This window comes from Chroicocephalus ridibundus, chromosome 9, assembly GCF_963924245.1.
Source record: "Chroicocephalus ridibundus chromosome 9, bChrRid1.1, whole genome shotgun sequence".
In the NCBI taxonomy this organism is placed as follows: Eukaryota; Metazoa; Chordata; class Aves; order Charadriiformes; family Laridae; genus Chroicocephalus; species Chroicocephalus ridibundus.
The window spans coordinates 34,039,191-34,062,701 of record NC_086292.1 but is presented as its reverse complement, the minus strand read 5'-3'; the positions used below and the strand labels follow the sequence as shown (position 1 = coordinate 34,062,701).

Genomic DNA, 23,511 nt, shown 5'->3' with positions numbered 1-23,511 from the left:
AAATTCACTTAGATTTTGACTTAAGTAATACCTGTCATTAAAAAAGTTCAGTAATAATTCTTCAGTGAATTGCCTCAGCCTAATAACTAAAATAGAATAGTGAAGACAAAATTAATTTTCCAGTATCTCTCTCCTCCTTTTGTCTCTGACTAAATGCAAGCAAAATTCCAAAAGGAACAAAAGTATATTTATTTTTAACAGGGGAAAAAACCCAAACCACTAAAACCAGAGCATGGTAAATGCAGTTGATGTGAGAATGTTGGATTTAACAGTATCTGTGGCTGCTATAGTTGTTAATCCATCTCCCTCATGTAGTCATTCAAGCTACTGCAGTTTTCGTATTGGGAATGAAGCTGACTATGTGGGAAAGAGATTTCTTGTGTTAAGTTATCAGGATTGCACTGGAAAATAAAAGGGAGGGCCAGAAAGTACTTAGCTATCCTAGAAAACCCAAAAACGTTAAGTGGTCATGGACACAGAAGATTTTTATTGATATAATAAAAAAACAGCTTTTCTGCTTCTTGAAGTTAAAACACCAACAGCAGATGATAAAATATATTTCTTACCTAATAATGACACACTGATTTTCTCTGTCAATAATCATGTTTCTGTACATGCTGTCTGCAAGAGCATAAATATGTGGTGGGTTTTCATATTGTGCCTAGAAGGGGAAATAGAGAATCATTTTTCAACACAGTATTAAACAATGCAGAAAGAGCAATATAAATTTTTATTTAAATTGGAAGAATTCTTTTCCTGGAAAAACAATTTTGAATCCCACTTTATACTGAATTTGTCCCAGGAATTTTTTTGTTCTTTTAATAAAAACAACCAAATTCTCTGGGTTTTGTTACTGATCTTTCTCTCATCCATCTTCTAAACTACCGAAAACACCCTGTTCTAAAAATGGTCTGTGCTTGAAATATATTACTTGTCCAAGAGAAACTCACATAATTTAAGCCCATTCCACCGCTGGTCATATGCTAACAATAAACCACCCAATCTGCTAGACAGAGCCTGGTGCTGTATATCTCATTTTTACCCACTGAGTCCATGCAAACCAAATGGTTTCCCAAGTCTATGGACATGCCCAACTCAAGCAGAGTGGGAAACTGAATTTTTAAGTCCCTAACACCCTTGTGTTGACTCACTCTTCAAGCTAGATTTTCAAAAGTTGGATCTAATTTTGGCATCTCAATTTTTTTATTGTTCTTGTCCAGTTTGAGAGTTCTCAAGCCATAGCCTCCAAATCCGCTAATGGCTATTTTGTGTTGTGCACCACACTTTAAGCATACAATAGCTTAAAAACTGCCTTTGCAGGAAGAGGGACATGTCAAGAGGAGAAACCTGATAAGGATTAGAGTTAATCAATACAAGTATTTTCTTGAAATCCTAATCCTATGTTCCAGGGAATTCAGTTTGAAGAGTCAATATATGGTAATGGATATCAATCTAATTCTCCCAGGCTAGTACAACACTACCCAAACCCAGAAACAAATGCTTCCAAGAGTTCAAGCACGTAGAATAATATTTACATGCCCCTGAATACTGCAGCACATTTTAGACAACTTTACTTACTGCTCCTTGGTACATTTCAATTTCCTTTTCCCCAAAATATGGCATTTGCTTGAAAGGATTCACAGAGATTAATACAGAGCCAATATATGTCTGTATTCCAAAGAAGTTAAGGTAACTACAGTTTCCTAAAGTATTACCTTACCACTAGTGATCGCCAAATAACATTTCCATCTATTACATAATACAGCACAGCTTCAAATAATAGTAAAACCCCCATAGCTTACAACAATTGTTAATAAAAATGAAATTAGCAGGCTTACAAGAATATAAACATACCATTCAATGGGATACTTCCATATTACCAAAATATTTATTTTAGGACAAGCTAAGTATAGAAACATGTGTTAGAGGCGCAAACACGACACACCTTGAATAAAAATACATAAAGGAAATGGCACATTTAAACTGTTTTACTCCTCTGTAACCGAGGAGGTCATATTGTCTGTATTAGAAACGATTGTTTTGACCTTTGCAGAATAAGCTACAGTGACACATTCTGATCTCACAGAGATAGTGCTGAGCACGCACAGTCGGATGGAAACGGCCACTACTGAGCTAAATTGGACAATTACTCAGCTGCATGTACTAGCTGAGGAGCTAAGGGAATTAGGTAATGCAGTATGTGGTGGTATTTTATGAGTGTAACTATTAACAGTCTCTAGGAGTCTTATCTGCAGGCTGCCCTATAAGAAGACACTCAGTTTCAAGCTATTATTAGTCCCAGAAAGCTTTTTTGCAAGATTTTGAATGTGCTGCACATGTACACATTTACAAAACACTTTAGAAACCTTTGGAATTGGAATTGCAGTGTACACATATGAAGCAACTGATACTACTTTACAGGCAGGACTGGTTCATTGAGCCGGGAGTTGGCAGTGTACCCATGTCAGTGAATCCAAAATGTTGTACTGCACATTTCATTTAACAATCTGGAATTGTTCATAGGCAAACTTACTATGTAAGCTTTCTGTGCAAATGTAGGAAAATTAACAAATTTATCCTGCTGGATTATCCTATGTAAGAATCTATTATTGTGGAGTCACAGCACAAAATGGTAACATGTTAGAGAAGTGTAACTCAGTGAACGTAATTTCTGTACTGTTCATTTGCAATGCTTTCTTCATACATTTTTTAATTTAATTCAAAGAAAAGTGACAACATCTGGGTCTCAAATATAATAAATCAAGCATACATTGTGTCAGTATAAACACCCAAAGTGACAGTATTCTGTTGGTAAACAATACCAGCATTTTCCGGGACGATTCGTTAATCTCTGTGCAACATAGCACAGAGAAATGTTCATTCATGGGTGGACATACAAACAACGGAAAGATTCAAGAGATGATCTCCATTTTAGAATGAAAAGCCTTCTCAGAACTGCAAAAGGAGTCTTTTCTCCCTACACAAAGGAATTAAAATGCTTCAAAAGAAGACTCTGATCCCTTATGTGACCCCAAGTCCCCTTGGAAAACATACTTATTCCTGTTTCAGTATAAAGACCATCTCCATATTAACTTCACTTATTTTTACAAGAAAAAAAGCATAAAAACATTTCTTCAGCACAGAGCACTGAAGACTTTGTGAATGTACTGCATAGAAGATGGAAGTCCTGTCCCACAGGGACAAAAGCGCTCGTGTTACTAAGAGGAAGAGCGCTACAGTTTGCCCCAATACTACAGTTTGACAAATATTGTGCAACTTTACCACATTTCTATAAGGGAAATTTAATAATGGTGTAGTACTTTATTGAACAGGGGATCCAAATGCATATGCATGCACATATTAAAAACCTCTGTTGTTTGGGATGGAAATCAGCACAACTGCAACATTAATTTCCCTCTATCAGTCCTTGCTAAATTGAGCTGCTACTTAGCTCTTAATCATCTGAATACATGCAAATAGCCAGGAGATGTTATATTTCCTTCTCCTTCTGCTAAAAAAAAAAAAGTTAAACTCTTCAAGGAAGCTATTCTCCAGATACAGCTAGGAAGTATGAAAACCTGGCTACAGCAGCAGAAGAAACAGTATCACTTTCTAGTACATATCATATTGACTAGTGTTTAACCAAATTCATTATTGCAGCTCATGTTATATTGTGAAAGATAAAAATTAAAAATTAAATAGTGACTTCTCTTATCTCAAGGAATTCCTTTCCTATGAAATCGCAAAAAAAAAAAAAAAAAAGCAAAGCTTTGGTGCTGAAATCTGTTTTTCTTGTTAGGTTATATGTTCAGGTATTTAAATCTTTTGTGTTTTCATTAATCATAGAAAAAGAAAATTAAGTGCGAACACTGTAGATTTACAGATGTTCACCTGTTTCCACCACACCATGATTCACTGCATTAACAATTCCAGAATAAGTTGTAAATAGGGTTATGTCACAGAAGAAATGCTATTTTGAAAGCGTTAGAATCTGGGAGCTGTAGAAGACAACATGGCATCAAGACATATATAGAGGCCTTAAACCCATTAATTCTTGCTCTTAGAAGCAGCATTACCGTAGTAGCTTCAGGGGTCACATGGATATATCGATACATGGAGCTACAGGCCTATCTTCAACAATGGCAAAAGTAATTCCAAATCTCAAAAAGAATACCTTAAAATAATTTTTCAGATCTTAATTTCAACCCTCATAATTAGCTCAGTTTACAAAGCATTTTGTGTAATCTCAGGTGAACTGTCACATAAAATGCTCAGCATCTTTGAGTAATCTGCTTAAATAGAATACATACATATAATTAGTTTCACATTGGCTCAGCAAGTCCACAGAGCCCCACTAAAAACAACACTATAAAAGGATACAAAAATATAATCATCCATGTATCGTTTCTTTAGGTTCTCCACTATGGAATCCTCTGTGATTTTGGAAAGAAGGACCATGTCGTCCACTCCACTGTGCTTGACATTGTGGCTCTGCCAGTGGTATCTGTAGTGTCCTTTGCTGCCCTGCAGGAAAGCACAATAAGCATCAAAAAGGTTACCATGTCTCTCATTAGCATCAAATAACAGAAAACAAGCTATCCAAATTCCAACTTCCAAAATATTTTTCTTTCATTGAATTCTATTCCTTGATCCAGGCGTTACATATATGTAAATGATGTCAACCGACTTGGCCTCTGAACTATTAAAGAACTGCACTGCCCTCAAAAATTAGAGGGTAATTCCATGGGGCTTTGTGAATGTCTACACACAGAAGGGATTTCAGATGGCAGACATTTCTAAATCTAGCAGAAAAAAACCAATCATTCCAACTGAGATGCAGTTATTGGAAGCTAAGGATGCAAAAATTACACTCCTACAGTGCAACAGGTATGGTGGATTCTCCATCGTTTACAGTCTGACTGAAAAGTCAAAGCTGCACATACGCTGTTACTCAACTGGAAGCTGTGAGCCTGATGCAGTAGGCGCTCGGAGATGTTCTGCAGATTACGTTACACAGCTTGTCGGCTGCACGTCTTCACAGCCCCTTCTGATCCGTTAGTCACCATGCTTAGCTGACATCTCAAGAGAGTCGCTCCCCACACACAGAGACTACTATTTCAGGATGCTCCTGAAAACTTGTGACATTTCAAGCTGTACCACTTGAAATCAAAATCTGTTTTTTTCCAGCTGATTTGAACACCCTCAAACAAATTTAAACCCAGTCTAGATCAATGCTATTAATTCAGCTATAAATCTGCTCTCCAAACCAATTTTCTGCAGCCTGGCAGATAACGCTAACGAAGTTCTGCCCTCTTGCCTTTTTATATTTCAATTTTTGTTTACACGATACTGAAATTAGTGATGCTGGAATTAATAGATTTTACAATGGGAAGTTATCAAACATGCTGTCAAGAAAGATGTGGCCAACAAAATGGCAATTCTGTGTATTCCCCTCATTTTTTAATACCACAGTTTCAAACAATGAGATTTAGCTGTAGTGCTCTCATGTATGTTACGGATTCAAGTCATGTTCATCAGAATACAAGCAATTTATTATTATAAAGTATTTTGCAGAGTAAAATAATGCATAATTATACGGATTAAATGAGAAAATGTTGGTACTCTGTACACTTTGGCTGCACTCCAAGTATTTTGAAATGGGACATTAGCAATTCACAGAGGTGCAGCTTTTGTACATACACCCGTCTGTGCTAACAAATGATCTGGGCAACCGCACTAACACAAAAGCGCGTCTGCCCAGTTGTGTCCTTAGGTACTGACTTGTACTGACACCAGGCACAAGAAGGGGAACTACAAATGGAGTCGGGCAGCACATGGTTATTATTTTAAGCTGGGTTGGCTAAAAGTTTTCATTAAACCAGTCTCAGACTACATTTTTCCACAACCTTCACTGCATCCATTAGTGGGAAAACCCAACAAAAACTAATGCAGACACAGATTTAAAGCATAATGTGCATTAGCAAAGGAAGTCAGGCCTACAGGCTAGCCTCATCACAACTTGACTGACAAATCAAGGATCAACTGGATTTTTATCTCAAATTAAATTAACTGGTACTAAACCCAGACCCATTTTACTACTGCAGACAGCAGCGGACTTCTAGGCTTTGTGCGTGTCTTCTATTAAGCCTCCAGCCACTACTACCATTGATGCAACTCCATCACTGCTAATAACACCGAAGAATAGTTGCAAACTTGAATGAAAAGAATGCTTGTAAATACAGTACAGCAGAGGCAAATACGTCTGAAAACACACAATCACAGCAATTTTCTTGAACATCCAATACCTTACATGAGCTTCAGTAAACTAGTAATCTTAAATAGCTTAGTTTGTGTGAACCTTGACAATTTTATATTTGCACAATGGAAGTAGTGATCTGGAAGCACTAAGAAAATGAAGGAACCAATTAATTTCTGGAAATTGTTATAAAACATGTGACTGAAAAAAAGCAGTTGAAGGTCAGGTTATCGGACAAAGCAGAAGTCCAACAGAAGCATAATTTCCTTCAGTGCAGTACTCATCAGCTATTTGTGATATTACACTTGGAAAAAGGAACTGGCAGGATGGACAAAAAAGTACAGTATCAAAATAAAAACCGAGAATTACATTCTTCACAAAGCTATAGAGAATGTGCTTTAGTATCAGATAATAGAGTAAGGTACACAAAACATGTAAGAAATGAGTGTGGGAAAACAATCAAGCTTCCCACTGGAAGCTATGGCATCAGACTCAGTAAATTCAAAGAGAAGAGGACAAAGCTCACAACACCACAGGAGATATGGAAAACGTGCACACAGTTTGCAAAACAGCAGTTTTTATAAAAGTCAGTGACTGTTGCTGGCTGTGATTAAGCCACACACACTACCAGGCCAAAGGGTTCTTTCCCAAAAGCAATGCAAAGCAGGACATGAGCGAGAGGGGCAGCACCAGGAAGGCTCAGCTTGCCCATGAGCTCTCCCCAGCACCCACACACGTCCAGCTAACAATTAACTGGTTTTTGTATGGTTTTGAAATAATTAAAAAAAAAAATACTTCTTTCATAAATCATCTGAAAAGACTCCACAACACTGCAGCTGTAAAAGTAACTCTTCATATTTCTTCAGGCCCCATATTTCCTAAAGGTCAAGGATATATACTTTACAATGACAATGCCTTTCAATTGCCCACATTGCAAATACTAAAGATTTGTGCTTATTGCATATTTCTTGAGAATTTAACCTTTAGTTTAGCTAGAGATTTCTACCATCCACATAAAAATGCAGCACCCTAATCTGGAGACAATTTACACTTGAGCTAGTTACCTGGTGTCCACCTTAACTTGATCCTGCTTTGCAGGGAGGACTCACTAATTCACTCAGCTGCTAATTGTCCTGTGTTGCCGCTCACAAAACAGGCTTTCCCCTCCACCCCTGCTCCAGGGACAGGCTGGGTCTCCTGGGACTGACCAGGACCTTCAGAGCCAGCAGAACAAGGGTGGGTGCAGATGCCCCTCACCCCCATGGCAGCACTAGCCCCAGTGAGGACTCAGTGACTTCAAAAGAGCTCCCCTGCGGCTTGGCCAGGTCTGGGCCAACAGAGAGGCACAGAGCTTGCGGTCCATCCCTGCGCCTACCCCTGCTGACACCCGGGTGTCAGCAAATAGCAACTTGGCTTCTCTTTTCTCAGTGAAAGATGTGATCTGACTGTACAATAAATAAGCAAATGAAAGTCTTTGTGTCAGCACTAGCAATGCCTAAGCAGCTGAAAAAAGATGAGCTTGGCAGACTAGGAAGAATACAAAAAACAAAAACACATCAGCAGCCTGCTAAAAGCCACAGGAGTGGAAACACGGGTGTTGAACAACCTGGCTGCCAGGCCTCCTTCAGGCTCTCCCCCAGCTTCAAACCCAGTGCTGGCGTTGCACCGGGAACGGAGGCTGAGCGGGCGACGCTGGAATTAAAGGCGTGTACCACATTGCTGTCAGCTGTTATTATTCATCTGGTGGCTGGTTTAGGCTCCAAATCAGATCTGCTTTGCACTGACAAGAATAATATTTATGAGTCACAAGATGCCCTGGGAGCTAGGAGCCTGCTGTTCCCGAGCTGTACTGCTCCAGGAGCACATATCCAGTCACCCCCTGGCTGGAGACCAGGCAGCACTGCCCGCTCCACCTCAACAACTTCATTGTCTTCAGCATCACAACAATCAAGACGCCAAAGAACCTAAAAACTTAATTCTACTCTCACTTTGTACTTCTCCCTTAACACCCACTCATTAAGAGATTAAGACAATTGCTACATTAATACCAATGGAGGGGATGTAAAATACTGTCTATGTACCAAATACTTTCTGTACTACTTTTGGTATGATACGGTTAAAACATATCATTGTTTTGTTTGGAATGAATAATGAATATTGATGAGACATTTATTTACAGATTTATTTTTTTACTGCCCTCCACCTTGTGTTACAACAGCAACTGCTGGTTTCTTATTTTTGCCTTTATTATTGTTTGTATACTTTTACATTATCCTAAGCAACACGTATTTGATGTGGCTATAAAAAGATTGAGTCATGCTGTGTCACAACAGGGTTTTCTTTTAACTGGGGAAAAAAGCAAATATTTTTGTATTTCAAACTGTTTAAAAATAGTACATCTAAAAATAAAGCACTAAAAACAAGGGATCAGAAGAGACTGTATATTCTGCCTCTGAGAAAGAGCCTTGTTTCTCTCTCTCCATCAGAACTGTCTAAGCTGCAACAACCTACATGCCATAAATAATCACTCTTCATTCCCACAAAGGGAAGAACTGCCATCCTGAATTTCTGACAGTTTTTTTCGGTAGCAAACATCAATCCTCCATCACAGTGCAGAAGGGATTCTCAGCCTCCACAAGGGAGTATGAGTGTCAACTGATCACAAGCACGACCTTTTCTTTCCCTTTTCAGCTATATATACAGAGTCGTATTGCATAAAGTCTGTGTAGTTTTGGAGGCATGTGTCCACCTACTCAGATTAGTATTATGAATAGAATACAATACTAAATGATATGCAGCTATTATCTTAACCAAAGATACCACAAAACTGAAAAAGCTGCACACCATTTACTCCACACCTGACATCAATGCTTCTACCAATGGAGGCATATCACTAGTCTCATACACGCATCATTTGTACCAGTTATTCCATTTAATGAGAAAAGAAAAAAAAAAAAACCACAACTTTTTGCAATTATATCATCCTTTAAAATAGCAAACTTTTATAATCCATTTACAGAAATCTTTCACATATTTCTATAAAATGAAAGAGTCTGCTGTTCTCAGTAAGTAGAAATACTTAACATGAATTTCGGTCCTCGACTGGGATAATCAAAACTGAGAAGCCATAGTAGACAAAAGTGCTCCAATATAGCTCTTGTATACCTAACATTAGAAAAAATAGATACTGGCTGCAATGATGTGACCATACTTCAGAAAGGAAATTAAAGGAAGATGGCAGAAGCAGCTAGATGGACAAAGATAAAAGGCAAATTATTTAAATTTAACATGAGGGAAATATTAAGGGAGACAAAAAACAGTGCTTTAAGATTTGCGGAAAGAGCAAAGCAAAAATATTGAGCATCCAGTGGCAGGACAGACGTTTTATACAGAGAACTAAAAATACCAACAATGTATTAAGGAATGGAAACTACTAGCAGGTTAATATCCTGAAAACCACAGCTAGGGAAATAAAAATACTGAGAAAAAGATTTCTGTGGGGAAAACTCGTCAATTCTTACTGTGTGCTCTCAGACTGAGGCTGAATCAGCCCAATGTGGCCAGCAGGACTGACTCTGAGGTGGCTCAGGCTGGGCAGATCCCAGTTGCCCAAAGCCTTGATCCCACCAGATCCCATCCGCTGTCACCTCCCGCCATGGCTCTGCCTCCCCGCAGCCGGGGCCAGGGCAGAAACTGAAGCCTGCTCACCAGAATAGCAAAGGCACACTTGTAACACAATACAAACTACGGGAACAGGAGATGTCTACAGGGTATACACATGCTCGTTTTCAGGAGTCAGGACAGACATCAGCATTTTTGTAAGATAAATAACAGAACATCATCAAAATAAAAGTTACTTCAATGTCTGACTGCGATGATCATGTACTGCATCAGTACTAATTTTCACTAATATTTTTAATAAGGCACAGCAACTTGACAGAACAAAATAAAGATGGGAATGAGCTTAAGAGCAGATCATGCTAACACGCAGAAGTTTTTGATACAATTTACAGAGGCAGTGGGCAGATACCAGAAAGCAGCTAACAAACTGTAAATGCATGTTTGCTTATGCCACAGCCTTTTTTGGGTGGCTGTGGCCTAATGTTCCACAAAATAATCTTCTCACGGAAATGCAATACTATTAACTACGTAATATGGTTGACTTGCTCTTAGATATTAACTGCCTTGCTTGACTTATTGAGCAGTCTCCAGAGCTGTTATAAGTTTGAGTTGATCCTCACGGCCTGAGTAGCAAAATTTTCTGTGACTGTGGTGGATTAAGGGTAGGCCTTGCAATAGCCAAATTTAGTCGATGACTGTGTATATATGTATTTTTTTATATATACACACAGTCCATTTCAATCATTTCACTGAGCGGCATCCACACATACTAACTCTTGATCCTTAAATTGTACATCCAGTTTACATCTGTATATACTTACTGTGCAAGGTAAGGAAAAGCAAGAGAACATTTACAACAAAAAAGTTTCACCTTGGCTGTTTTAGTCCTTTTTAGTCCTTAATGTATAATAAAGCTTTTATATCTGTCACTCTTCTCCGTTAAAAACAGGTTGTAAGGGGGTTTGTGCAATCATACATCTTGCACGTAATAATACAAAATACTATACATTTTAACCCAAATTTTCTATCCCAGTTCCATAGAATATTAAAATTCATTTTGGCACCAGTACAATACAGGAGCATATATGCGTATGTGAACTTTTTGTTCCCTCCCTCACCATCATTACAAAAAAAAAAAAAAAAAAAAAAAAAAATGGGTGCTGGTCCCTCCTCCTGCTATCTCCCTGGAAAAGAGATGCTCCGAGATTATTTGCGTGCTACCTCCCTCAAAATACTACACAGCAACTGCGATCTCAGAGGCCAAAGAGCACAAGATTTTCCACAGCTGCAATGCCCCCAAAGTCTCCTCGACCCCTTTGGGAACAAGAAGACAATATTTTTTTCTTCTCTTTTTTGTTTTGTTTGTTTTTTAAAACAACAGAAAACAATTTGTCTATTTATTCTGAGTCTTCCTCTGTGTGTCACGTTTATAAAAAATATTATTTATGGTCTTTAATTGAAATACGTAGTTTGAAAACTCAATCAGTAAATTCAGACAAAATGCCACTGCCTCTCCTTTCTTATCAGACTGAAAATATTTTTCCTTGATCATCCTGAAACTATGAAAGAAGCTGAAGTCAACTGGGAGTTTACCATCTGTTCTCCAGAGAGACAAATCTCAGAACAGCATGACTCAGAAGCTCTGTGCATGGACCACGGTCTCACATATGCACTGCTAGAAGACAGTATCTTGATGCTGCGTGGCATACGCTGTATTGGTGCAGGCTGAAGTTTTTGGAGAAAGTAAAACCCATGGCACATTGCAACAATGCCATCCCAGCCATGTCCTGTTCTAGCTGATGTCAATGGTCACTTCCCTGCCCTGTCTCCTAGCTTTTGGAATCTCAGGCTCTAGCACCAAACCATGCTTGCAGACCACAACCATCCTCGTGAATTCCTTTCTGCTCAGTCACAGCCCTCCATACGCCACACATGAACAGCAGTTGGAAGTCATTCTTCCTTTTCCCCCCTTCTACTGACCCTTTTGTTTCATGGTAAAATCAAGGTCTTTGTTGCCTGACCATGCTGATACCACGAAGATCTTCACCTGAGAGTTTAAGTCTGTCTCCAGCAGAACCCCTGCTTGATGACTTTGACACAGAGGGTCTTACTGGGAAACGATTTCTCTGCACAGTCTGACTGCTCCTGGAGCCTCCAGTGATCCTTTCTCAATGCCAGTTCAAGGATGGCTGTTCCCAAGAGCAGACCCGGGGCACAGCGGTTCTGCAGCTCACCAAGTTAGCTGGTGAGGGTAGTTCAATGGCTGGTTAACCCAGACTCCCTACCTCCCTGCATCACACAGCTCCATTTTCCACAAAGGTACAGAGGTCTTAATGAGACAATGGCTATGGTATCTCCTCAGATCTAATCACCCAGCATACAAGTGTACATCTAGTAGCACAAGCAGGAGATAACTGCTATTGCCCACTGCTTTGGGCACCACAGAATCTGCCTTTGCTATTGCACGGACAAATACAAAATTGCTGCAGGAGAGGGTGCGTGTGTGCGCGCTCAGTAGTCTTAAACTGAATTATACAATTTTTCTTTGTTATCTACACAAGAGGACCAAATACTTGCTGTTATGCCTCCTGGAAGACCTGGTCTCTGACTGGATTTTAATGCTACCTGTTCCTCCTGTCCCAGTTTCCCTTTCTGTAGACATGCAGTCACCCCCCAAAAGATTACAGGATTCACGTGTACCAGCAAATATCAAGAGAAGAAAAGCAGTTATTTTAGCCTTATTTTTAGCTGCAGGTTTTGCTTCTTTTTATCTATGCAGAATGGAAAACGAAGAGGAGAGCAATATTTCTGAATTAATTACTTAGTACTTAAATTGATAAGTAAACAAGACAACATTGAACAATGAAATGTTCAATGAACAATGAAATGAATTGATAAATCAATACATTTTTGCAAGTATTGAAGATGTAGAAGCCATTATAGTATTTGTAGAATTTCCAGGGAATAAAACTCTTGTTAAAACACCACTCAGTTACTACTCTGTTGTAACCGAAGAGCATCAGTATCAGTTGCAGCAAATGTACTCTGCATCTACTGAATCCATTTCCAATGATGGTCACTAGCACTGTCGAATGACTAAAAATATCTCATTTCCAACAACAAATGTTTACAGAATCAGTCCAATGTTTTAATGATAAGCAGGAAGATACTATTCTCTGAAAGAAAATACTGATAGCTCACAATCTTAGTTACATCCCAATAAACCATGACTTTTCTACGAAAACATGAGCTCAATAGCAATACCGGCAGTAATCATGAAGCATGACAAGAAACTATCACAGTTTTGAATCTTTCCTTGAGTTTAGTATAAAACTCTTGTAACTGTAACGTTATTCTCTTGTCATAAAATATTTACTTTTTGCAATGAATGTTATTGAAATAACACTCCCAAAGGAAACTTTTACATAATAAAATCATAGTAAACCTCTTAAATAGTATATTGTACTGCACAGAAATATTATTTAGATTAAGAACTATGTATCTAACAGTATGACTTTTGCTTTGGTTTTTCATTAAGATCATAACACATTTCAACACATTTTACCGCATGGGATATGTTACACTTGGGTCAGAAGCTATTTTCCCAGACTGCTAAGGCTTTCAGGTTCCCCCCCCCCCCCCCCCATTCAGTACACACACACACAAGCTCTATTTTTTCCATTAAAAATACTAAATCATTGGAAAAGCTTAATGACACCAGAAAATCAAAATCTAGTAATTTGTTTTCAATCTGCAGCGTGCTACTTTTAGAAGATCAAGAAAAAGTAACTTTCTGTTACCTGGTTAATTAATAGCAAAGCAGTTCCTGCAAAAATGCCCCATGGCCTATCCCCTGAGCCCTTGCTGGTACCCGGCTCTGCCCTACAGCATAAGGGGAGGAAGTCTGCATGAATAACCATCCCTAATGTCACCAAATAACTATTTATGACAGCCTTTCGAACCCTGCAATGACCTTTACTACTTAGCCCGAGACTGCTTTTATCTGTCCTGTTTTTAAGATCGTGCCCAGTGTATGTCCTAGAGAAGGATGAACAGTTACAGCAGTGTAACAACTTCAGTGTAATTTTCTTCTCCTTCGCATGCATTCTAAAATTTTACCTCTATATGCCACCATTTTTACTGCCTGAACAGTCCAGTAAAAAAAAAAGCTCTTTAAAAATAGTTTTAATACAGTGTATCAGGTTCTCATACAGATGACAGAATGAATTTTTTCAAATTGTATTATTTTAGAAATAGCAAAACTATCCTTCACAAATACGTAAACAAGCTGAAACAATCTCAATAAATTATTATTTTTAGTTGACTTAGAGATTTAATTAAAAAATAAAAACATCTATGCCCCAACAGGCCCACTTCATTAACTTAATAATACACTACCTCTGGAGATACTCTTATTTGTCTATCACCTCAAACCTACTTTTTTTTTTTCTTTTTTTCATTTGCTTGGCACATATTCATAGGACCTCTAGATGCAAACCAATTTAGTTCCAATGTGATACACTAGCACACTCAGCAATAACAAGGAATATTATATTCTACGCATAAAACTATATTATTTTCTTCTCAATAAGTTATTGAGCAACTACAGTTTTGTTGGGTGTATTTGTCCTCATCTCATCAATTGCTAATAGATTGTAAGTAAGAATAAAACAGGTTGGGCAGATTATAGAAATTGGCATGGACCTTGTTTTATTATTGTTGTTTTTAACCAAGAATAACAAATGATGTTTTTATGCCAACAGCTTCATCTAGTTGAGTAGAGGCATGTAGCAATTTCGTGAAAACCGAAGATTTATAAAATAAGCACATCAGCTAATTCATCCCTTTGAATCACATCTGAATTTCAAATAATTTTGAAAAACTATAGTTGAGTCTCTTTTGGTTCTTTTTTCCCCTTTAGCTATAAATATAGCCATTTTCTGAACTTATTTACAAACAAGAGGAAATATAAACTTTTTTTTAAAGTGTTGATTGTCACGTAGTCACATGCTTATGGCAATTCAGGCTGAAGAAAAACAGTTTTTATTGTACTAGGCACACTAAAACAACAAAAGCTGCGACACAGCAGATAACTGTGGCCAAAATAGGTTTTTCAACATTATGTACAAAAAGTACCCTTGTGCTGACACCACAAAACTTTATTAGTGTAATACAGTGCTCAGAGTGATAACATTTAACTGCTCAGATGCCAAAAATAGGACATGCAGTCAACTGCTTATTTCTTAACATGGCCATTGGTTTCAAATTAACCTGGTTTTGAGCCATTTGCTTTGATCTTCCCAATCGTTGTAACTGGGACCTGCCCTCTTGTGCGCATAGTGTTGTTTCAACAGGGATAAGCAGGGCAGTACAAGATAGTCGCTGCTGGGTCGTACCAGGGTGGTGCCCCGTAACAGAGTGCATTTGCTGAAGTCCTGCTTGCAGAATTTTAAGTATGCTGTTAGGTCTATCTGGGATTTTCCCAATTAGGGGGCTTTGGGAATATCTATTTTCATGTTGGATTAGAGTTGCATAATTTGTCCTTGGACCGTGTTCCAAAGTAGAGCTCAGGTGACTTGATTTCCATCCAGGTCACTGTACTGGGGGGGGGGGAACTACCTGAACAAGGAAGCCCTAGGAAGGGCATCCCTGCAGCTGGACAGCTGTGGTACTGGGAGGAGTAACAAGCAGTGAGGAGCTGAAAAGCTTTTATTGCTCTCTCAGGGAGAGGCATGAGTGCTCCCCCACACCAATATCCCCATTGCATGTGGGACCCGTCAACTCCTCTCACTGGTGACAGGAGCTGGAGAAGCTTGCTTGGGGGGCCAGGAGGAGCTCCACAGTGGGGGAGGTTCTAATGTAAAAAATGCTTTCTATGTTTATTTTAATTTCACAGAGTGCTGAGTAAACAGAGTAAAAGCTCCAGGACTACAGCAGGTCCCTGTTTACCTCGGCAGTTGTGACTCAGAGCAGTACTCCAAGGTGTACTCAGGGAGTGGTGATTGCTCACCTACAGTGGAGCTGACGTCTGGGTGGCAAGATGCATGTGGCTCAACCCACAAACTCCGTTTTATTAGCTTTCGTGTTTTGCTATTCATGCAAGAAGTCAGATTTGATTTCAGATATTGTGTGGTAGATAGACTACTTGATACATTGATTAAACCTTTATTTTAACTCTTTGAAGAATCCAACCATAATATTTATTTCAGTGCACACAGATACAAACACTTCCTTGTTTAATTATTACATAAATACAAACAAGAATTCCTTTGAGCACTCCACCTCAGGAATTAGTTATACATCTTTCCAACGGACCAAATCTGCAAGGTCACATCAACTCCCAAAACGTTGCTATTAATCAAAAAGCAACAGGGAGCAAAATGTTGGGAAAAGCAGCATACATCAGACCCGACAAGTCTCCTGCACTGTGTAGGAGACTCGAACAAATACTACTTCACTTTCTCAGCTGTACATTAATCTCTGGCCTGACCTACAAAGCTCTTACTATCTGCTTCCAGAGTAAGGGTTGCAGACAGCTACACAACTACGCTGCAGCTTAGGAGCATGTGCTTTCTCCAGCTCACGGGAGCCCCATGGAACAGCACATCTCCTGCCAGTCTGACAGTCCAACTCCCCCCCTCTGCCTACAGCAACGACAGAAAAACCCAATACACACCACTTTGAAGACCACTCCACGTTTTCAGTTATGCATGTAAGGCCCAAACCTAAACATCCAGGAGCAGAGAGATCTTCCATGAAGTGCATGTTGGCAGCAGGAAAAGTCTAAGCTACTCAAAGTAAAGATACAAAAGTGGGAACTTCGCAAATGGATCATGAAAGTGCTTAACAGTCAGGGGACAATTCAGGTTCATTCATCCTTTATCAGGGTTTGATTTTTACTTTAACCAATAATTACATTATGCCAGGGCAAGCAGGTCCCATTGAGTGTCCATAACAGAGAGACATTCTCATAACCAGATTATCCTCCACATGCACATTATTAATAAAGTTACAAAATTAGTGCGATGGCAAATACTAAAAGAGTTTTGATTATTCAGTCCAGGACAGCTTTGAGAAGAAATTACATTAGAATACAGCATGTTTGTATAGAATAATTGTCTTGTATTCGTTTGATGTATATGTTAGTTTTACTTCACTGGCTTTTACAGGGTATCTTCTTAGTTAGTGTGACAAGAACGCTATTCTTTGAATATTTTTTTCTAATACCCAGCCCGTTTAAGACTTTATAAGGCTGTCATATCTTCTTCCTGTCGGATTCCATGCTTCAGATTCTGTACTCGAATTTGTATTAAGCTTGTATCCTGGCTCTGTAGACTTTCATATTTCCATGATAATTCTTAAGACACCCAACAAAATAAAACTAAAAATCAATATACATGATCTCTGCTGGCTAAGTAGTTCGCTACATTCTGCCAATAAAGCTGATGCCCCCAAAAAGCAGAAGCATAGAAATGTATTGGGAACATGAAGAGTTCATCCAACTCTAGTGGAAGGCTGCTCTAATGCATGCATATGATCCCTGCATCTGCAGTACCTTTGTCTTATTAACTATGGGCAGAGGTTCACTTAACAGGTAAAGTAATAGTTCCTATTACTCTACACAACATAGATTTTAGCACAGGAACAGCTATTCCCCCCACTTTTTTTTAGTATGTTAGAATGTTTAATATTGATATCTAGCATTCAAATTATTTCTGGAGCAAGAAAGCTAAATGAAAATTAATTTAGACATTTAGCTACCTTCGTAACTATAGACTTTTACCAGATGTGTGAACAAGCGAGTTTATTTGCAAACTAAGCATTCTTCATATATTTGCTATAAGAAACTATCAGGATACATCTTAGATTCAGTCTCTCAGAAGTCATATTGGCATAATAATGTTTTGAGCAGAGATGTCAGCCAAAGAAGCTCTGAATACACTCCAGTAGGCTTAAACTGCTTCTATTTCACAAAACCCACAACTTTAACACTGGTTTCACAGAATTACGCAAAAGACCGAATTTAAATGCCTGTCACACCTTGTAATTCACCATCAGCATCATAAATATGCATAGGTTTCAAACTACTTCTGTTAAAGAGAAACCAAGTGAAAAGCTAAGTATCAACTTTGAAGAAAAACAGCTGCATACCACTGCAGATAAGTTACCCTATTTTTATTTAAAAGGATCTCTGAAGAGGTGCAGTGTGATGCTGCATTTTCTTTCCCCTTTAATTTTCCATTTCTATGCCTGACCTTGGCTTCCTGTCAGAAAATTATTAACATTTTCTCTGTTGAAGACACCTCATTTAACTAAAGATCTTTTTCATTTGAACACTCAAGTACAGTGAAAAGATGCAAAGCATCCAAAAACCGAAGCCCAATCCAAATAAGTGTTTCTCTCCCCGCCAATTTTATCAATGCAAATCTGTATTCAGCATGATTTTACATTCTACATTAAGTTCCCCTCATCACTATCATCTGTATCACTATCAACTTATAAGTCTCATTTAAGTCTTCAAAGAACTTCTGTTAGATAATTTAAATAAATTTAATCCAGCTACTTGTTTATATTCCTTAGCAGTAAAACAGTTTAGCATCTTATCTCCAAAATAAAAGGCTAGCTAGCTGTTACCATCTTTAAGCAAAACACTAAACTTTATAATGAAAATTCAGAACAGGTGAAACAAGCTAAACTACAAGGTTTCAAAATTTGGGGGGATTGTGCAGAAATCAAAAAAGGAAATCAAGAGAAAAACTTAAGTCTCAGATATTAAACTGTAGCTGAAGACTTCGGCTTGCAGGGCTTCAACACAAAACCACAATAAACTTAAATGCCTGTGACATACCTTCCTTTTGACCTCTGGGTTTATTCAAACTCAGAGCTCCAAGTCAGGCCCATATAAACTAAAAAAAATAATTTTAAATGTAAACTAAAACCAGATGAATGACTTTTCATCTAAGCATAGCACTCATGATTCAGAAAAGACAGCTGTTAAGTGAATATTGTTTCTTTCCCTCCATCCCTGAACAACTAGGACACAAATCAGATGCTCAGATTGTCAATATCCCTTAACTTTTAGCTGCTGCAATTCATCACACTGTTGAAGACCTTAGAGACAGCTTTACCCTTTTCACTACACTCCATATTAAAGCCAACATTTGTGATCCTTTTAAAATAAAAGTCCTGGCTCAAAAACCAGCTTGCACTCAAGCAGCTTTCCTTTAAGCTTACATGGCAGCTTGCTAAGCAACATATTCCTTACGACCCCATCAGGACCATAGGAGGGGCTCAAGGTCTTTCAGCCGTGCTATAAATGCTGACTTTGACTCTACCTTGCTGAAAACAAAGACAATTTAAAGTGGTGTGCTAAAAGTGTGACCCAAATGCAGTACCAGTGGCTACACCTTTAGGCTGTACCAGGTCAGTAAGTGTATTCTGCCACACACACCCCCACTGCGCACCATCACCATGAGTGAGGCGTGCAGATGGACACAGACACTGGGAGAACAGGTACCCCCTAGAGATCAGCTTAGCATTATTTCCAATAACTCTGCACAGGGCTGCCATTAACTTTGACAAACACAAAATACTGTGACAGTATCATTATGCGAGCTTTTTAGATGACCAAGAATTTAAGTCCATGCCATGAAATTTTGTAGTATTCACCATCAATGTTTGAATACGCATGAGAAGATGCCAAGGAACTGATGCAGTACACCTTTCTACATTTATGAGACTATTTTCATAAAAATCTGTTTTCTTCCTTTGAAAAAAGATTTAGATATGAACCTACAAGCAAGTTCTTCCAAGTAATTTCAGATGAGATTTTTTTCCTCTGTGTATTCCCAGACAATTCTTGTGATCAGTGTCAGTTACTGGATTAAATAATTATTTACAGAAAACTAAGCTACTCCTTGATACTACCACAAACCATCACTCTAGCACAGTCTGAAAAAGTCAACGCTCAGAAAGTTTCTTAAGGACAGAGACAAACATCACTTTAGACTCTATGAATAAACCTAATAAAACACTTCAGCACAGCTCATTTTGTAGTCAAGCTGCTTATATCTTGGACTTAGAATCCGCACAAACCTGAAAATAAAGAAAAGGACCCTTACAGAAAAGAAAAGGCCAAACTGGAAACAAAGTGTGTTGAAACATTTTTCTATGGAACCAAAAAAATAATCCAGGAATGATTTGGGCAGCCCTTATAACACAATGCTGAGTCTCTGCGTAGTACCAGTTTTTATGTAAACACAGCTAAGATTTTGCCAAGATAGTTGTGTCTAAATGGTGTTATTAACCAGAAGATAATTGTGAATAAAGGGATGTGGTAATTTTTTTTAATCTGTTGCTTGAGGTTCTTTGATGCCATAAACAACATGTAAACAAAGTTTAGCATGAATTATTCAACACCTAAAATACTGAAACTCATTAAGGCTTTCAAATACAAAATCATTCTAATTATGAACACATAATTAAAAAAGAACAAAGAATATGAAATATGCAGGTATTTGTAATAACTTGCCAACCTATTCTGCGAGTTTTATTTATGCCTAGTTAGGTTTTGTTGAAAATAAAACCATTCTCCCCTTGCTTTTTTGAGAAGTATCTAGGCCAATTGAGAATGTTTGTCCCTGCAGGACTGTAAGGACAGACAATTCTGAAGTAGCCTATCCATTTTTATAGATAGTGTCTTTTTTTTTTTTTTTAAGAAAAAAAAAAGGACATAACGCACACATCTTCAGTTCTCCTCCTTGTCTCCACATTTCAGACTTTGGGAGACTTGCTGAAACCTTAAATTACAGACTCCATCTAGTCTGCCACACTGAAATGAAGGACATTTGTTTCATTGCTTATGGAATCGGAGCTTCAAACATCCTCCAAGGTAACCTTTCACAAACACACACAAAAGAATATCAACAAAACTAAGCCCAGTAAGACCAAATCCAACATGACCAGAGTAACTCATTACATAAAGAGATCTATTTTTTTTAAACAAGCAAGGTACAAAGGCTGCAAGCAACTGAACAAATCTGCAAGTCTTTGCTATTTTACTATTGAGAATACAATTTTTTAGTATTTCGGACTAACTCCATTGTTAATACATCCAGTTAATAAAAGCTATTAGAATCACCTATGTTAATTAAGGAAAGCCTCAGGGTTCATTCTTTAGGTTTTCCACAATACAGAAGAATACATGAGTAGAAACTGTTCTTTAAAATTTGCAAATTGTTTATAATATAAGCAATACAAAATGCTTCTCCTGTAGGCTGTATCACATTTAAATGCAGAAGCATTCATCGAAAGTCATGCGTGCACTAGAATGCCTCATCTAGTTAAGTTTTTAAATACGAAGATGAATAACCCACTTCACCATTTCCTATTAAATCTTTAAGTTTTATACACAGTAACATAAAATCTCATTCTACCATTTCAGATGTCTATTGATTTCACTTCAATTTAATTTAGTGAAAATGTGTTGGGTTTTGACCTGTACCTTCTCCTCCCATTACTGTAGCATTCAGAAGTAGCTGCAGAGCAGGAATGAAGTTCAGCGAGAGCACGCGGGTCACAACCGTGTCACCTCCTGCTATTTCTAATGCTGCGGGGTATAGCACCACTGTTCCTAAGGGGTGGGCCATTCACCCCATCCAGGGCAGCATGCTATCCTGTTGTATGATTTAAAGCATAGGATGGAAAAGAGGATAAAGGCATGGAACGCTTTAACCATTTCAGCAAATCAAGCGGGATTTGAAGCTATAGAGTTGGTCATTAAGTGATATAGGTTTGGGATTCGCACTCCCACTCTCAAAACCCCCACTGATGCCACCACATGCTTTGGTTTACTTGAAGTACACTAACTGAGGAAAGCTTGTTTTCTACAAGGTTCCTTTAACATGCACAGTTCTATATATCATCTAGTGAAGCAATAGTGGAAAAACACATCACACATCAGGCATGTGATCTTTCACCATACCAGCCCTCTGCCTGTGTGGTTCCCCCCGCTCCCGCCCCCGACAAAATGTCAATCTGAACAACCTTGTGAAAACCTATGTTGTGCAGCTAAGCATGCCTCATCCAGTTAATGAAACCACCTCTTAAAATGCATAGATTAAAGAATTAGACCATTACAGATATGCAGATGTGATTCTGCATACTCCTTATGCAACGTCTGACTGCCAGAATCACTTTGTTTCCGCTGAATCAGAGTAGGAAAGAACAGGAGGCAGCCCGCAGCTACCCTGCCGTGGAGTTTGCTCCTGTCAAATCTCCATGTTTAGCAAGGGTTGATTTACATAGTGTTTGCATGAGAGAGCACCAGATAAAGCCCAAGTTTCTAAAGAGAGCAAGACAAGTGATTTAGTCATTGATGAGTCAGTAATGGCCTAGTTCAGCAGATGGGCTATCACAAGGAACAGATCCTTTCAAATAAAGTGTCAAAGAGGTTTCAGGTATTTGTAGTGGTTAAAGGTGCCATGGAACATTTTGCAAGAAGACGTTTCTTTACTCTGGACTCCAGTTCTGAAGCAGTTGTGTTGCTTTTAGGTAGTGTCAACAGCAGCTTCCAAAAAAATACTCTGCATTTTAAATCATACATTTTAAAGGCTAGCATGACCAAAAGGCTTTCTGTATCTTTTAACACACACTTGTGGCCTGTGGTACACAGGCAATACCTAACACCAGCTATTCTACAGATGCCTATGGAGATTCATCCTCAGTGGTGTTTTGCCAATTTAGTACTAATGCACAAATTGAATAATGTATATATCTTATTGCACTCTTTAAAATTCTCCAACAGCCTGTAGCAGTAACTGTAAGGAGTACTACAAAGATAATTAATTTTTAATCTATGTTAAAGTCACATGTTTCATATACAGGCATTTAAGTAATAACATGACTTATTCATGACTAGGTTCATGAGTAGAGATAACATTTGTACATCTATTTTTATCTCCATCACCTTGTCGCAAAGTACAAAATAGAACTTCTCTGCCTTTATACAATGTATTTCACTGCAAGTTTCCCTTTAGCATCCACTACCACAGAAACCTGCACTTTAAAAGGGACCAGAAAAATGTTCCAATATTTACACACACCATTTAAGAAATGTTGTCTGGACAAGGTTAAGCCTGTTTAGAACTAGTAACAGCATAACTTATACACCACATTATATACTATTACAGATAGCATTTAATGGACAAACCCCAAAATCACACTGGAAGTCTGTAACAAATTGGAGCATGCCCTTTGGGATTTGCAGATGAAGACAGAGGACCTCTGTAAAGGCTTGGAGAAAGTTACAGATGTAGAAGGGAAAGCTTGTGGAAGACAAGTGCAGAAGCCAAGAGGTAAAACCAGAGTCAAGCCAAGTATTTCAAAGTCACATGGCTGATCAATGGGAATGAGGACAAGCACAGGTTTCCACACAAGGTTAGAATCAGAGAAGGTGTTAGGCTGAACCACTTTCATCAGCAATATTGAAGGCTTATAAACAGATGAAAAGAGTACTAAGGTAGAAATGAAGGAGCAGAACTTCACACACACATTGGAGACCTGCCTGGATCAGGCTAGGCTCCCATCATCTCGCCAACTGAGGCCGTTCCACCATTCCCTCTTGAGATTTATTG

General features: G+C 38.4%; 1 protein-coding gene across 2 annotated transcripts in view; it reads right to left on the bottom strand.

Moving 5' to 3' along the window:
- MYO1E (myosin IE) overlaps window positions 1-23,511 on the bottom strand; it is an 88,128-nt gene that overhangs the window by 50,630 nt on the left and 13,987 nt on the right. For both annotated transcript variants that reach the window (XR_010072480.1, XM_063346196.1), the window contains exons 2-4: window positions 4,381-4,524; window positions 1,579-1,668; window positions 567-661 (exon numbers count right to left, since the gene is read on the bottom strand). Coding sequence is in view for 1 of the 2 variants with exons in the window: in XM_063346196.1 (XP_063202266.1) it covers window positions 567-661; window positions 1,579-1,668; window positions 4,381-4,524 (329 nt within the window). In the remaining variant the exon portion in view is untranslated. The remainder of the gene's footprint in view (window positions 1-566; window positions 662-1,578; window positions 1,669-4,380; window positions 4,525-23,511) is intronic.